This window comes from Argiope bruennichi, chromosome X1, assembly GCF_947563725.1.
Source record: "Argiope bruennichi chromosome X1, qqArgBrue1.1, whole genome shotgun sequence".
In the NCBI taxonomy this organism is placed as follows: domain Eukaryota; kingdom Metazoa; phylum Arthropoda; class Arachnida; order Araneae; family Araneidae; genus Argiope; species Argiope bruennichi.
In genome coordinates, this window is record NC_079162.1 from 29,677,561 (window position 1) to 29,694,233 (window position 16,673).

A 16,673-nucleotide genomic window follows, 5' to 3' on the forward strand; every position below is an offset into this window, starting at 1 on the left:
AATCAAAAAATCAACCTCTTACTTTTAAAACAGTAAAATAATGGAATAAATTGAAAAATCAATTATTTCTTACAGATGGCACGATGTCACCATCTAAATTAGATATTTATGAGCAACTGTTTTCTAATGAAAATATTGCCAAAAACGATTGTTTTCATCATTTGCATATTTATCGAGCACACGATTTACTGAAAATCTGTGATTTTAATCGTAAAAAGCTTTCTGAAAAATCAATGAGATTCTTAGTAAATGTTAGATTAAAAAAACAAAAATTCAGGGATACATTCAGCTAATAATTTCTAAACAATAAAAAGTAATTGGTATTCATGAAAATCTTGATCATTATATAAATTAAAAATAGTGTAAATATTCAGTAATGCATGAAATTAAAGAGAGAAAATTTTCTTTTTTATTGTTTGAGTTTACATACCACCTTTCAATCAACTTCAAACTTGCGCTAAAGTTTTCTGTCTGCTTCGATTGGCGGACCTTTGGCGATCGATTCAGAGTCAACAATCTCTGAACCCGCCAACCCCAAAATTTCCAAGGCGCATGGGCGAATCGCTTCCAGAGGAACTTTCGGTCGGGAGAACATCACACACACACCGAAGAAAGAAAACACTCATAGAAAGCTCTCCGAAATGGCCAACGACGAAGGAGAAAAGTCCCCTACAAATGAAAGCATCAAATTATCACCCAAAGGCTCGATACGTGAAAAGCAACCGGACAACGATGTGATCTGTTTGAAACCAAAGATGAATCTTTTGAATGGAATCACAGTGATCGTCGGCAGCATTATAGGTTCCGGGATTTTCGTCAGTCCCAAAGGTGTTTCTAAAGGTACCGGAAGTGTGGGCCTCTCTTTGGTGGTATGGATCTCATCAGGTATTTTTTCCTTGGTAGGAGCCTATTGTTATGCAGAGTTGGGTTGCATGATCACCAAGACCGGAGCTGATTATGCATATATTATGGAATCGTTTGGTCCTTTCGTGGCTTTCTTGCGCCTCTGGGTCGAATGCATGATAGTCCGTCCCTGTTCTCAAGCGATTGTGGCCCTGACGTTCTCTTTTTACGTTCTACGTCCCATATACCCTGATTGTGAACCACCTGATACGGCAATTCGTTTCCTGGCCTGCGTCTGTATATGTAAGTATACCTGTCATACTGTTTTAACCTTTCTTGATTGAGATTCGAACACTGATTCTCCAGATTATGGAATTTGGAGAAATTCCTAAATAGAGCATATTTTTAAACATAATGTCTTATGAATACATGTTTAGTGAATATACTTTACGGTCATAATGACCGATAATCCTAGCAGAGAAATCGTCATCTGACCATGGTTTAAAATTATGAGGTCACTCCTAAAATGGCCTTTGTGGTGCTTCAAAATGAGGAAATAATATCTAACTAAAGCCAAGTTAGACCGGTTAGAAAGCTAATAAGATATTCTAAACAAATTTAAAAAAACTGATCACGATTCAATCGTTGGCCTTGAAATATTAAGCAATATGGCTTTTTGAAGGTCAAGTCTGCTTGTATTACTGTCTAGTTAATGCCAAATCGCGCTTTTACTAAATATCATTAGAAAAAGTACAATGTGCTATAGAATGTATACGCCGGTAATGATATATATTATCTGATAAACAGACTTTAGATTTTTCCGGTTGATTGAATATTTGTACACTATCTGTATTGCTATCTATAAGAATATCAAAACATGAAATTTTCTTATATTTTTCTGTATAACAACCGTAATTCATTAAACAAATCAAAATGATATGGAGTTATGAGAATAAAAAGTACATGTATGTAATTTTTACATTTTCAAATCTTACCAGGTTGAATTGTCTATATTATTTATCTATATATACCTATAATTGTCTATATATACCTATTGAAGTGTCTATATCATTTAATTAACATCTAAGTGTGAAAGGTTTGGTTGATTTACAAAGTTAATTTCCCATAAACTTAATCTTCAAACTTTTTTTTCATTGACAAAAGTTTCCAGTGTATTCAATTTCCTGACACCGCTGTTACTTTAATATTTAGGATCCTTAAAATATTGAGTATTTTCATGTCAATATTTAAATAATTTTGGATGAATTTCAAAAAACGAAAATTCGATGATCGTGAGATGCACGGACAAACCAGCGAAGTGGTTAATCTATAAATTGGATTCAAAAATAGTTAAATAAAAAGGCAAAGTTTTATATATTTTATCATTGCCTGAATCAAAGGAAACGAAATGTGTATTCTTTTCGTTGTGTTTACGTTTTGTGTGACTTCACTTTGAAATGTAATAGATCATTCATCCCAAGAGAAAAAGCTACCGGAAGAAAACAATGAAATCTGGATGGAGGCCAAATGTTGGTCACATGTGAAAACGTTCTGAATTTAAGTGCTTAAATCTTAATGATTCGGGTTTCGCGTACTCTCAAAGAAAAGTAATTTTTGATTGATAATAAGATTACTATTAATTCTGTATATTGTAAAATTTATGTTTGCTTCCAAAGGATACCGACACACGATTATCAAAAGCTTTAGTTTTTTATTGGAGTTGTTTTAAAGTGATTAATTGAAAGGAATAAATGAAAGAATGCTAAAGACAGCTAAAATTTTTGTTGCAACGTACTCATTAATAAAAATTCCAATTGTTTAATTTAAATACTTTATTTTGTGGCTAATAAATATTGTTCTTAGTGTTCGATGCAATAAAATTTTCTTAAAAGTGAGTCACTGGAATATTTTGAAAAGTTTTAAATATTAATAATAAAAATCTTTAACATTTGTATAGTTAGTTATGCTTCTTTTAGAACTCAGAGAAATTATTTTTCAGCAACAATTCCAAAAAAACTATATTAATACCTTATAATATCCTATTCTAACTGAAAAAAAACTACATTTAATTTAGATTTTTCAGTTTTTAATGAATCATTTTATGTTAAAGTGCAAATCTTCCACATTAATCATTGGAGATAATGAAGTAATTAAAAAATTTTAAGCTTTTTTTTTAAATTTAAAATCGAATTTAATTTTTTATAATGAAAAAATTACTTGTTCAGGAAAACGAAATGAGATGATTTAGAAGTGAATTTTTATTCCTGTACGACAATTTATTTGGTATATTTCATGCCTAAACGAAAATGCTGAAAATTGTTTTATTATGGACGGTTATTTTATTCAATTTAACATTTATTTATAAGCTGTTAATCGATAAAATTGCACCAATCTTCTGTTGACTTACGTAAATTTAACGAGAAACTTCTATATTCTTCAAAGAAGTGAAATTTCTATTCAACAATAACAATAAGCGTTTTAGTTATTTTCGGAAACAGGGAATAAAACTATTTGATGTAAATGAATATTTTAAAAAACTATTATAAATAACGGATTCGGCAGTTGCTCATTTAGAAAAAATAACAAAGGAAACGTTTGTTGGAAATAATTTACCATTTGGAAAACTTTCATCTGTCAATTTCCCCGTCTTGTTTCTGGACACATTTACAATGTCCTTCAATTCTATAATGATTCACTTTTTTATTATTTTTAAGATATATTTTCAACTTGTATTATAATAGTTAAAAACCATTATGCAGTCTCATTCTTTTAAGGCTTATCCTCGTCCTTTTATGAAAATAATCGAAGCGCTCCTTGCTACTGTAGAACACAAATTACACTCTAACAATATATGAAGTTTCTTTTTAAATTAAAGCAAAACAATACTTTCCAACTTGTCGTAAAGAAAATAACTCGAAGCAATCGAAAAAAAAGCCTCAGATGAATAAGCGTAGCAGATATATCAACTGAAAACATTATTGTATATATAGAACAAAATTTCTGCAAAAAAAAGGTATTGGAATCTGATAGTCAATTTCATAATATCCCTCTAACCGGAACATATTTTAAATACTTGTTTATTTGGCATGAATTATTTAAGATTGAATTTGCAACCGCCTTGAATCCACTTCTCGCATAGAAAAAGACCAAGTTTTGTACACCGTTTATTTTCTTCTCATTTTTCTAAAAGAATGGTATTTGGGTTAGTAGGGCATTTTCTTTTCTTTTTTTTACAAAGCAGTAGTAATCCGAACAGTAAATACCTCTAAATTCACTCGAACACGCTTCCCGTCTAGACACCTTGATGGAGACAGTGTACTTACTCTTTTTGTATTGATTCACTGGAAAGTAACTTTAATGTAACTTAATCTTTCCTGTTGGAAAGGTTTCTAATGTGTGGAGTCTCAGTCGCAATCTCAGAGTTTAACTTTCTACATCCAAAGCTGAAGTAAATTGGATTTTGTTAATTTTTGTTCTGCCTTTTCAGTCTGCATCAAATTAGTTTTTTTTTTATAATTGTTTTGCTTAGTTATTCTTAGTAAAAATTTCCATTCTAATAAAAATTTCAAAGGTAGGAGAATCATGATAAATTGGTGGATGGGTTGTGGATTCTGGCTGGAGGTTCGAAATGTGATATCACCTGAGTTCTAACAACGTGGATTAAGCGTCCTCATGTTCATGCAACACAGGAATAGTGACACAAACAATACCGTCTAATGCGTCACCAATCATGGATAAAACATTGAGATCCGTTCCGAAATGCCCTAGTATAGTTCAGCACGGGATGTAAAGATAACTAATTCAATCAACTAAAATTACATCGAAAATTCATGTATTACAGTAGCTGCCATTTAATGTGATCTTTTTGGGACTTAAGAATGTTGATAACATTAAACGATTGACAAATACAATTTATTTCAAAAGTAACAACGAAAACATCCATTTATTGTTGTTGATCGATAATATTTTGTAATGGCTGGCTCAAATATTGTTCTTGCATTGTTCTTAAAAATTTGTTGAATGATACTGCGTATCAGGTTTCAAAATGTCATTCATTTCGGCATTCGTTGGAAGATTTTCTTCAAGACATTTGTACCGGTTGGAATCACCTATATTTATCTTGGTCTTGTTCACAAAAAAACTCCCGATTTTTTTAAAAAAATTACACAAAAGAGACTGAGAATCGCAGCGTTAAATTCACTCATTTTAGGTGAGCCTTCATACCTGTTAAGAATTTCTATTTTATAATAATTACTCAAATAAGTTCCTTTTTTCCATTTTGCTTTCATAATTCAATCGTAGGAAACATTGATTTATGGCTATTCAACAAACTTTAAATCAGACCTCGCAGCACAACTGTCCGTTTAAGCCAATTTAGAGCATTTTAGTCTAGACAAATAATGTAAGGAAACATCTAGCAAAAGGCTCACAACTGGAGGAAGAAATTTCATTGTTAACGTTGGTTCGAAATGAAAGATTGGTCAATTCTGCACCTCAAACTCGATAACATTAAACGATTTAGTGAACACATTAAGCGAATATTTTTGTATACAATTGAATATGTCGGTTCGGGACTAGAGAATTTTGATAATATAAAGCGAATGATAACATTAACAGCGAATACTTTAAGCAGTATTCACTATATATAAATTTTGAGCCCTTTGAATTTCAAAAGCATTTCAGAACACGCTGAATATTTTTTAAATATTTGTTTGAAGCAATAGACACGCCATGTTTTATGTTAAAAAATTTCTCTTTTGTTCCCAACTTTTCCGTTTTTTAAAAGTTGTTTTACATTTCCTTTAAAAAGTGTAAGATACCAAGGAAAGAAATTTGCAATGTCTTCAAAGTTTTGAAGCAGTTGCTTGTAGTTGATACTTCTCACATTTTTCTATAAATTTTTATCACATTCTAGAAGAAGGGATTGGCAGATTAGATTCTGCTTTCTTTATCCAGTCTAAATGCTACAGAGCAAGATTACTATTCTCCAAAACCTAATTGCTAACTGCTTTAATTTGAAGAGATAATCAATTAAAAATGTAAGTAAGAAAATTTTTCATGTGGCAAAAATTTGATTCATTTGTTTGAAGAAACCAGCACTTTCGGTTTGTTTTCTAAACTGTGAATTAAATTTACTCAGAACGAATTGATTCTACTTAAAAAAATATGCATTCTTTTCAATTTCCGAATGTTCTGCATGGTTAAACGGAGTATGGAAAGATGAGAAATCCAAAAAGTAGATTTAAGGAGTCGATTTGTGAAGTCTAGAAGAAAAAAAAAACTAGCATTTTATTTTACATCCTTATTGTATAGATTACTAAGCAATACAACAACTCTTGCATATCGTTCATTTTTTACATTTTCTTTATAAAATTATGGGTTAATTTTAATTATTATTTATGTATTGTGTTTGCGAATAAATGCAAATGCTTTTGCATCGCATTTCAGCAAGTTGCTATTGATTTGCAAATATATTATTATTGTTTTTAGGCAGAGGGCCACGAATTAAATCTTGATAATCTTTTCTAAAAGAATCTATCGAAAGAGGTAAATAAAGGCATTTACTTTTTTAAATGTGTTATACGCTCGTATAGTTTGGAAATCATACATAGATAACAAGACGGTAGTAATTTTTTCAGTGAAAAAGCTCATTTTCCGTAAAAATCCATCTCTATCGTCGGGGTCGTGGTGGCTTGGATTTATGATTTCGGTTATAGGATTGAAGAATCACGAGCTTGGCTTGGCCCTCCCGCCCCTCCCACATCCATCGAGCATGTGGGATGCTGCATGCTAAAATTTTCAGCGATGGTCAAGCGTCTTTCCGTTGGTATGGTGTGGAAGTTTGGTGAGAGAGTTCCGGCTGAGACACTTTTGTCTTCCGATTATGATTTAGAATTGCGAAATACTCCCCCAAATAACTTTTCTATAGTTTCAAAAAGGGATGTTAATCTGATTAAGCACTAAGCCATTCCTATCAAACGGTGTGTTAGCTCTTTATTAGGTAACAACTATCGTTAAGATAGGGTCGCCATAAAACTTCTGACATAAATTTCATCAGTGAATTATTGTATATATCCAGTTTCTATAAAATATAAAAAACATACAAAATAACAACTATAAATAAACTATTTGCTACGCTTTGTTCTCTCTATCTTATTTTATTCTCTCTTTTCTTCTTCCCATTTCGTATATCTGTATTTGATATACTTTGAAAATGCAACATGGCTTGAAAGAAAATTAATTTAGAGCTTTTAAGTTTGGAAAAAAAAATTCTTCTGGTTTTTGTTTTCTTAAAAAAGGCTTTAAATAAAGTTATTTATTTTACTACAAATTTAAGGAAAAAATAATAACGTCGAATAATTTAATTTTAAAATATGTTGAATATTTTCCAGAAAGGCCAATATCCATCCTTCCTTCCAAAAGTGGCTATCGAAATATTTTTAAAACCCTAGAGTTTAAAAGGAAATTCTGAAGTCTATTTTGCAACATTTCTTTTCAGAAGCCAAAAAATTGAAAGAAACATTTAAGTCGTAGTTCTCACTCTCCAAATAGATTACGAAACGAAATGTTTTCAGCCTTTGAATGTTTTTCAATACCCGTTTCAAGACTATCCGAAGTGACTCTCGATCTCCAAGAGCTATATTTAGACATTCTATTTCTAGTCGCCAGGTGTTTACGGAAATATTCATTCAGGTAGTTTTATTGAGTTTTAATTGATTCAGATAAATTTTTGGCTTTATTTCTGAAGTTTTTTATTCTGGCATTGCGCCTCAAATTAGCTAGATATGGAGATAAGAATAGTTAATTAAATTTAGCTTGTAATTACTATCATAAAATCTTAAGTATTCATTGACTTTTTTCATTAAGTTCTGAAAATGAGACTTTTCAAAAAGATATATTAAAAGGTTTTTAAAATATAGCAAAATATTGAAAAAATAATGATTACTAATTAGAAAGGAAAAACATTAAAATTTAAAAGGAAAAAAGGTCGAAGCTTTAAAGAAGGGTGGCAATCTGCTTAGAAGTTTGGGTATAAATAGACAAAGACTTGTTAGATGAATCAAAGCAAAATAAAGCAAGGAAAAAAACATTAGTTTGAAGCATAGTCATATGATATTGTTTTAGCTTGATTTGTCTAAGTTAATTTTATTTTTACGATTTTTCTGTTGATTATATGTCAATGATAAAATGCTCACAAATATATTCAATATTGTCACAACGTACGTGCATATGATTACATTACCTAAAACAAAGAAAATTATTTATTAGAAGTACTTTCTCACAAATAACAATGTACGATATAAAAAAAAACATTTAAACTATTTTTTGAAACTTACTAAAATTATGCAAAAAAAAAAAGTACTAAAATAAAAATAAATCACTGAAGAACTTATTTTTTTATTTTAAAGTAGTGTAAAAAATAGTTTTGTGCAATCCTTTTTCGATGCTATTGAGGTAAAATATTAAAATGTTGATTAATTTTTAATGAAAATACTAAGTAAAATTTTAAAGAAATTTTTTAGTAGAGTACCTACTGCTTAAGAAGTAACTGCGTGCCAAATTTGATATAATTAGATGCAATGTCTGCAATTTTTCATCATGAATGTCGCATGAGTCGATTTAAGAATAGTATGCCAGGTCATAAATATTATATTAAAATGAGACCATGTTCAATGCTCCTGTTTAACCAGGGAAGTAAAATGGTAATTGCCTCATGAGGACGCTTTGTATTAATGGGTTAAAATTGCTAAATTTCACTTTTAAATTACCCAAATGAGTTTGTTATTTGGGTCTTAAAGGCGGTTATTCGATTTATAACAGTGAATATCTGTTGATATTGATAAGTACTTTCGGAACATGAGGTAATTTTGCGTGCAAATTTTCATTTTCAATCCGATTCGGAAAATATTTTTAAATTTGCAACATTGCAGTTGAATTTGATTTTCATTCATAAAAATTCTATTGAGATGAGCATTCGTTGTAGATCGCGAGTTTATCACGAGTAATGTAATTTATTATCACTGAAATAATTGTGAAAATAACAGATGAATAATATAAAATTATCTGAGAAAAAAAATTGACCTTGGGCTTGTTAAAGAAGGAATGCATTGAATTCTGATGATGCAGTATAAATAATGCCAATTTTGAAATTCAGATGATTATGTATTTCTATTTATGATGAATATTACATCATCTTAAATAACAAGCATGCATTTTGATACCAAATGTAAAAACATGTAATTGAATGACGCTTACATATGGACGATATTCAACTTTCAAATAACTGAAAACAACCCTCGCTATTTCCCAGATACGTCTCATTTTGCAAGCAGGAATTTGCTTACGAATTAATTGGAACTGCTGCATTCTATTTGAAAATGCGAGATCATGAATATCTTTTCCATGAATGAAATCTGTAGTTTTTATAGCAACATCCGTGACATCATACTGAGAAAGTGTTGAGTCGGTTCAAGATCAAAATTAATCATATAAATAGACAAAAATTTGAAATGAAACTAATACCTGATTTGTTCGAGTTAAAGCTCCTTCTTGAAATTATACGACGGGGCTATGTTGGGATGCATCTTGCTATAATTCGACATAAAAATTATATATAAAGTACAAACACCAAATATTATATAGATTCTTAACTAAATCTGAAGGATAGCACATTCTTGAAACGGCAGATGCTATCTAATTAGATAAGAAAACACACACAAAAAAACACAGCAATTAAGGGGTTAAAATGATAGGAAGATGCATATGCCAGCACTGTCGAAAACTCTTATTCAAACCTGCATTTGCAAAAATTGATAAATTTATTACAAGATTTTAATCTAGAGTAAAGGAATTGTATCTGGAATTGTGACAAGTTGTGTTTGCAATTATAAGAATTTTTTTGTTATTGAAATAAATTCCATCAAAATTTTATTTTCTTTGAAAATAATAAAAAAAATCACGTAGGACAAGGCGTTTCAGTTGAAAGATATCAGGATACATCGATAAGTTATGAATTGTTCATTTTTTTAAGATAATGTGCTCAAAGAAGTAAATGCTGCAATTGTCTGTTGGGCCACTATTAAATGTGAGTAAATGCATAATTTTCATCTAGTATGATAAAATTCCTCCTTATTACCATTTTAATTTTATTTATTAGCGTTATAGATAAAAATTGCATTTTGCTTGTATTGATGAGATCAATCGTGTTGAAATCTACCGAAATAAAATTTCGAAGAAAGGATAGTAATTTTTTTCTGAAATAGATGAAACATTTTAATATTTCTATTTCCAAATGCTATATATTTTTTTATAATTTTTGATGAAACTTAATTTCATCGGTTATGTCTATTTTTTATGTAGAAGTATAGACTGAGTGTTTAATAGAACAGATACTAATAAATGCCTAAATGCAGCATCCAAAAATCTACTACTCTGCAGATAAATAAAATTAATGAATCTGTCACGTAAACTTCAAAACTATCAAATACGATGTTTTTCATTACTTCAGTAAACAAAAGTACACTAATTATGATAGAATGGAAAACAATACTCGTTATTTCTATGTTAATCAAATTGAAGAGTTGCGTTTCCTCTTTTTTTTGTATCGTGCCCCATTGTATACCTGTTCTAAACATTATCGCTACCAGGACAATTGAAAACTGTATTTTTTAGTGGTGTTTTCATTGGCTGTGTCTTTTTTTCTTTAATTGGCTTTGAAGGAAATATTTAATTCTAGGATTAAACTGTATTTTTTAGTTATAATTCAAAAGATCTTGTTTTTTTTTCGCAAGTATTGTTTTCTTTGTATTATTTGTCTTTAGCGTAAATAGAAGTAACTAGAATATATCGAGTATGATATAAATGATCTGGAATGATTTTTTTGATTGTACATTGCTAGGAAAAATTTAAGGCAGATGCATAGACATAAATATTCCTATAGTAAATGACAATCATCGAATGAACTCCGTCCGCAATCTGCTGACATTTCAAAAAAAGTTCTGAGATACACGATTTATTTTTATTTTTAGCCAGGCAGTATGGATAGAGGATTTATTGATTACAAATCACGTGTTCTTGATTGGACTCTGCGCTTCGTTGTTAACCGTGCTTCCTTTTATGAGAATGAAAAGAAAGGGGGGAAAAAAAAGTGATTCACGTTATTGGAGTCCTTTCCACCTGCCACTTGTCTGCTTTCGAGAATAGTAATTGAATTCCACTATACTTCAATGGGGGAGGGGGGGTCTTAATCCGGTATTTTGCAATTGACGCTGTAAGCGCCTTTACTGTGAGAATAGTTGATTTAATTAGTTCCACTTTTTAACTGTTTGTCCAAGTTTAATAAATTGAAGCCTGATTGTCCCAGGTATATTTATAAATAAAAAGTTCATGCTTGAAAATTGAAATTAAAATTATTGTGGGCAAAAAATAAAAACTGAGGGTGGCTAACATTGGAATATGATCACTTTAATATGATCATGGGAGAAGAATAAAAAAATAATATTATGCATGTTTCTTCGTTTCCTTCCCTTTTATTTACAAGTTTTAAACCTAAGATAACTAAATTTAAATCAGGGTCACTACATAATTAACCGTTTCATTAAAAGCAAGTATGTTCTTGTATTTTCTTTATTTCAAAACGTAGCATAATTTAAAAGAAGTTTTGTAATATTTAGATAAAAAAAAGGAGAAAAATAGTAAAAATTAGCGTTTGATTTTAAGCAAATGTTAAAAGTGTACTCTCCACAAATAGTCTTGTTCCAGTCGTAGCACGCGTTTCTTAGATGGATAGAAAGTACTAATTTTGGATTTATTTCTTATCGAACCAATTTTTCATGAAAAAATATTTATGATAGTAGTAAAATGCAAGAAAAACGCAGAAATATTCACAATTGCTGATTATGGTATGAATGCAAACTTCTACACTTTATCGGTAAACATTTCATTGTTACACGACGATCTAAGCGAAAAGTAGGATCAGGTGAACAGCTGGTTTATTTACTTCTAATAACTGATTTTACTAGTTCTCTAGGCTCTATAATTGAGGTGATGTGAGCTTAAAGGGAATATTCTCGAATTCGTAAAACGGCAAGAATTGGCAGTCTATTAAGCAAACGTCTAAGTCATATAGAGTTTACTTCTAACATTTTTTTTTTTGGAATTTTTATTGAATTAGTCCATTTCTATTATTTATATCCCTCCATTTCAGTAGCTAGACTTCCGAATTACATTACTGTGATTGGAATGAAGCATTTGCCAAGTAGAAGCTCAGAAAATCTGTTAACTTTAATTCTCAGTAATTTGATGTTGTCTAATAATTTTTTACCCCCATATTATTTTTCAATTATTTCATTTAACTGCAAAGAATGAGTAGTAAAACTGGCTTGTTTTCTTTGAGATCACTCTTTTTTTGCATAAACATTGTTTAGATGTAGAGGACGTCTATATTTAGCTGAAGAAAAAAAGGCAATCTTTAAAAGTAGAACAGTCTTAAAATATAATTCATCACCGAATTTCTTGGTTCAAACCATTGCATTAACTGTGCAAGACTTGGTTGCAGTAGTATTCCACCATAGTTGTTTATCATGAAAAATGTGTTTTCCTATAACATTTAAAACTTAATGGGACATCTTTACTTATATTTTTGTGTTGATGACATGATTTTTATTTTCTAATGATTATTGCTGACAATGATTGGCCATTTATACTAAAATTTCGATAATTCATCATATAAATACAGAGAAAAAACTTTGAAAAGTTAAACATCAGAAATATTTTTCAAGTACAATGATTTTTCATCTCTGTTTCTTCTATTTTTTTTAATAGAAAACTGTTATCCTGTTAGTCCATTGTTCATCTTGATATATTTTGCATTTTATTCAATTATTTTCAAGATTTTACCCAGAGTAATTACCATGCCATTTTCTTTTTCTTATAAATATTTCTAAAAAAATTGGTTTCTTTTTTACACCGCATCTGTGCTGCATGTAACCTAGTTTGATTGGTAACCTGGTCTGGTAATCCCATGAACCTTTTCTTTATGCATTTGGCGTGTTGATGAATAAGTTAGAGAGAGTGTTACGGAATTAGAAAAATCCCCCGGTTTGAAAGTGCGGTCAAAAACATTTCCTTCACCCTTTACATTGACACTTTTCAGATATGCTTATTTGCACATCTTTCAATAAAATTTGAACCGCCACTTTCTAGAGCACTCATAGATGCGAGGTCATGGCAGTTTGATTTCTATATTTCATTCTTGTTTCTACGTTATTCCTGTCATGTTCGATATGTCCTATTTTTGTCTATCATCCTGTATATATATCCTATAAATTTCTCTTTGAATGTCGTTTCTTGTCGGTTTCCAGGACAGCAGACGGATATGGAATTTTGTCGGTGTCTATTTTGTGACAGATTGTATTTTTGAATTATGGAAAGAAAAGACATTATCTATGTATTTATGTGAAATTTAGATTACTGTAGTGAAATATTAATTACTATGTATAACAGGATTTTTGATATAAAAGCAAAAGAAGGATTGTAGGAACATCAATTAAGAACGGCTAAAGCTTAATTCTATTTCTCTTTGATGGTAGTTTCGACTTCGAAGTCGGAAGCTCTCGAATTTGAGATCCAATGTCACAGTAAATCCTTCGTATTCATGGGTTGATATGCATTAAATGACCTTATGAATGGCTCAAATGACTTACGATAGGGAGATGTAGAATTTCAACGAGAATGACGTGAAATTAGTTTAGAGAGACGTCTTCCTTGTTCAAAACTAAGAAGTCCATTTCAATATAACCCTCGCAATGAATATAAAACAAAATATTTATATATTAACTCGAATTAGAATTTATCTTTTATATAAAATGATAAAACACCATTAGAAACTTAATTGTCAGAATAGTCTTGTCCGTAATATTTCAAAAGATTATTTTATTTCAAATTATAAAGAAGAAATTCACCGAAATCCCGTCAAATTTCATTTCGTAATTTATTTTCAAACATTCTTTCATTTTAAGCCTAGATAACTAATAATTCTTTGAACAGACTACTGACACTTGCCATTATTGCGAATTCGATACCACTAAAGTAATATCGACGCCATGCCGACCTTGGTTTAAAATTGCACCATCTGCCTAATTGTTTTCGTTTTTGCTCAAAACGGGATGTTTAACTAAACAATCAATCAACCGCGACTAAAGAGAATGATTCAAACAGTACGATTATAAGTGAACATCTGGCAGTGAATTGAGTTTATGTAAGTAAAATAATTCCCAGCGATTACAAAGGGAATTGCAGGGATTAAATAATATTACAAAGACCTCGAGAAGGAATAAAAGTGATGATTGTATTTCTCTCCAATAAAATGTATAGAATCTCTCCAACTGCTTGAATTCTGTTGGCAGTTTGACTACAAATTAAAATTGTTGGTTAATATGTAAAAATAAGTTCAAATGTTCTTTGAAAAAAAAGTGGATGGTATTATTCATTTTTCCTAACAAGGTGACTTGTTGAATCAAGGTTAAGAAGAATATAAGGTTTATTCGACTATAATAGTCTTTTTACCCTTTATTGATCTATATTTAGATGATGGTGCAGAAATTATAACTTTTAAATACCTTCTCCCTTCAAAATTTTGAAATTCTTTTGATTTTTTAGTTTGACATGAATTTTATACGAAATAAAATTTAATATTTGAAATAAAAATTGTACATTTTAAAAATTTAACACCACTTCTAATTTGTAAATGATAAATTTATGGAGTGAAAAGATTTTGTTCAAATCATTTTTATCACTGGTTTATTTTGGATTTCTTTAACAATTTAGCACAGAAGCAAATTCTAGATTAATTGTTTTTATGACATTAATTTCAGAAAGTTCTTGGCAATGGACTTTTGCTTGGAGGTTCTGTCTAATTTCTAATGGCTTTTGATTTCTTTGTCTAACAAACAAGATCAGACGCCAAGGTGACCAGATGTCCTTGATTAGCCATTACAGCCCTCATTTGGACTGTCTTGAATTTAAAAACAAGCCGAATTTGTACCCGTTTTGAATGAATTATTTCGTGTAAGCTGGTTTTACATTTTAGAAAGATTTCAAATAATATAACTTTGATTCAATTTTTAACAATAAGCTACTGATGAATTTCTTTTCAATTTTTACTATGTAATATAATAATTATGTTTTGGAGAATAGTAAGAATTCTAAACCATTATTATGTCATTAATCTTATGTGTGGGCTAATTGTAAAAAAAAAAAAAAAAATTAAAAAAAAGTCATCCCCGCCGCTTTTGACTTCCGATCGCTGCTTTTCAACTCCTCATTCCCCGATATCTATAGCTTGCCAAACAAAAATTTAAAAAAAAATTCTTATTACTTTATTATAGACAAATTATTTTTAGAACAATAATTAAACGTATGTTACAATGTTCTTTTGCAAAATTTAAGGCTTTACACAAATGAAAAATCATTTTAAAAAAGTAAAATATAAAAATTTTCGTCTACATTTCTTAGAAACTTGTCGTTTTTAAACTAAATTTTCAATTTAAGAAAGAAATGAAAAGGACAAATCTTTATGCATTATTATAATGCACAAAATTAACTCTAAGCGTCAGACACGGCAAGAAATGATCAAGTAAGAAAAAAAGTCCAGAATTGTTAGAAATTTTAGAAAGAATTAGAAATATAGCAATTTTATGCTTGTAGTATGCTATCGCATCCTTTTATATCTACAAAATAATATTTTGCTTCCTATTACTGACATTTTGACCTCTAGAGGTAAGATAAAAAAATGATTTTGAGAGGCTGGCTTCCTTATGTCGGCCATTTCCTGTCTCTTATGTCTTTATGCAATATTGATTGCTGTACTTTCTTCCATATATCATATGTTGTCCTTTCGAATTTTGTGGTTGGCTGTTATGACTACGAAAAATATATCCATGATTCTGAGTGTACAAGATTTCTGAATTCTTGAAAAAATGATTTACAATTGTATTAAAAAGCATTTTTTTAACTAAAAAAATACACACTAGTAAAATAATATATTCAGATAACTATCCAGAATCCTTCTCTCAAATTAATTCCAGCACTTTATTTTACAAAATTTAGTTATATTTTGTCTCTTCATGTGTTATACATATAGGTGAAATTATCATTAACCATACAAATGAATTTAATTTAAGACACTGAAATAGGAAGGAATTATTATGATAATTCATACGATTGCATGATGCCTTTCACTATCAGATTTTAGTTTTTTTTTTAATAAACTTTGATTTTTAATAAGGAAGAAAAACTTTTCACTGATTAGAAATTAATACAAAAATTTATTATTGCTAATTTTACAACATTCCTTTGACTTGAAAAATAATTAAGTATGTCAATCAATGCAATTATTGATTAGTTTTCGGTAAATATTATTTTATTATTCACATTTTAAGAAAATTTATTTTAGATTTCAGTATCACGTTTCACTTCTGGTATTGAAATTTTTGTGAAAATTTTAAAGAAAAATAATTTTTCAGTTTACTGTTTTTCAAATGCTTTGAGATTACGCAATAAACAAATGGGCGTTAACACTTACCCATGTTCTAGAAAATTTATATCAGAATGTAATATTGAAAATCATTTCTTCATTCATTTTGGTTTTTAATACATTTCATTTGGAGAATTGAACTCTTACACCAATATTTGAGCAAATTTTTTGCAACTTACTACCAATTATCGAATGCTGCAGCTCTTCCAATGAAAGAAATTTGGAGTGAAAGTCACTCCTGCACAAAAATGAGATTATTTTGAAAGTGCTTACACATTTTATAAACTAAGAAATT

At 29.7% G+C, this 16,673-nt stretch overlaps 1 protein-coding gene across 1 annotated transcript in view; it reads left to right on the top strand.

The window, feature by feature from the left end:
* The first annotated feature begins 583 nt into the window (after positions 1-583).
* LOC129958289 (large neutral amino acids transporter small subunit 2-like) overlaps positions 584-16,673 on the top strand; it is a 74,100-nt gene continuing 58,010 nt past the window's right edge. The window contains exon 1 of the mRNA XM_056070659.1: positions 584-1,146. Within this exon, the coding sequence (XP_055926634.1) occupies positions 642-1,146 (505 nt within the window). The 5' untranslated portion in view covers positions 584-641. The remainder of the gene's footprint in view (positions 1,147-16,673) is intronic.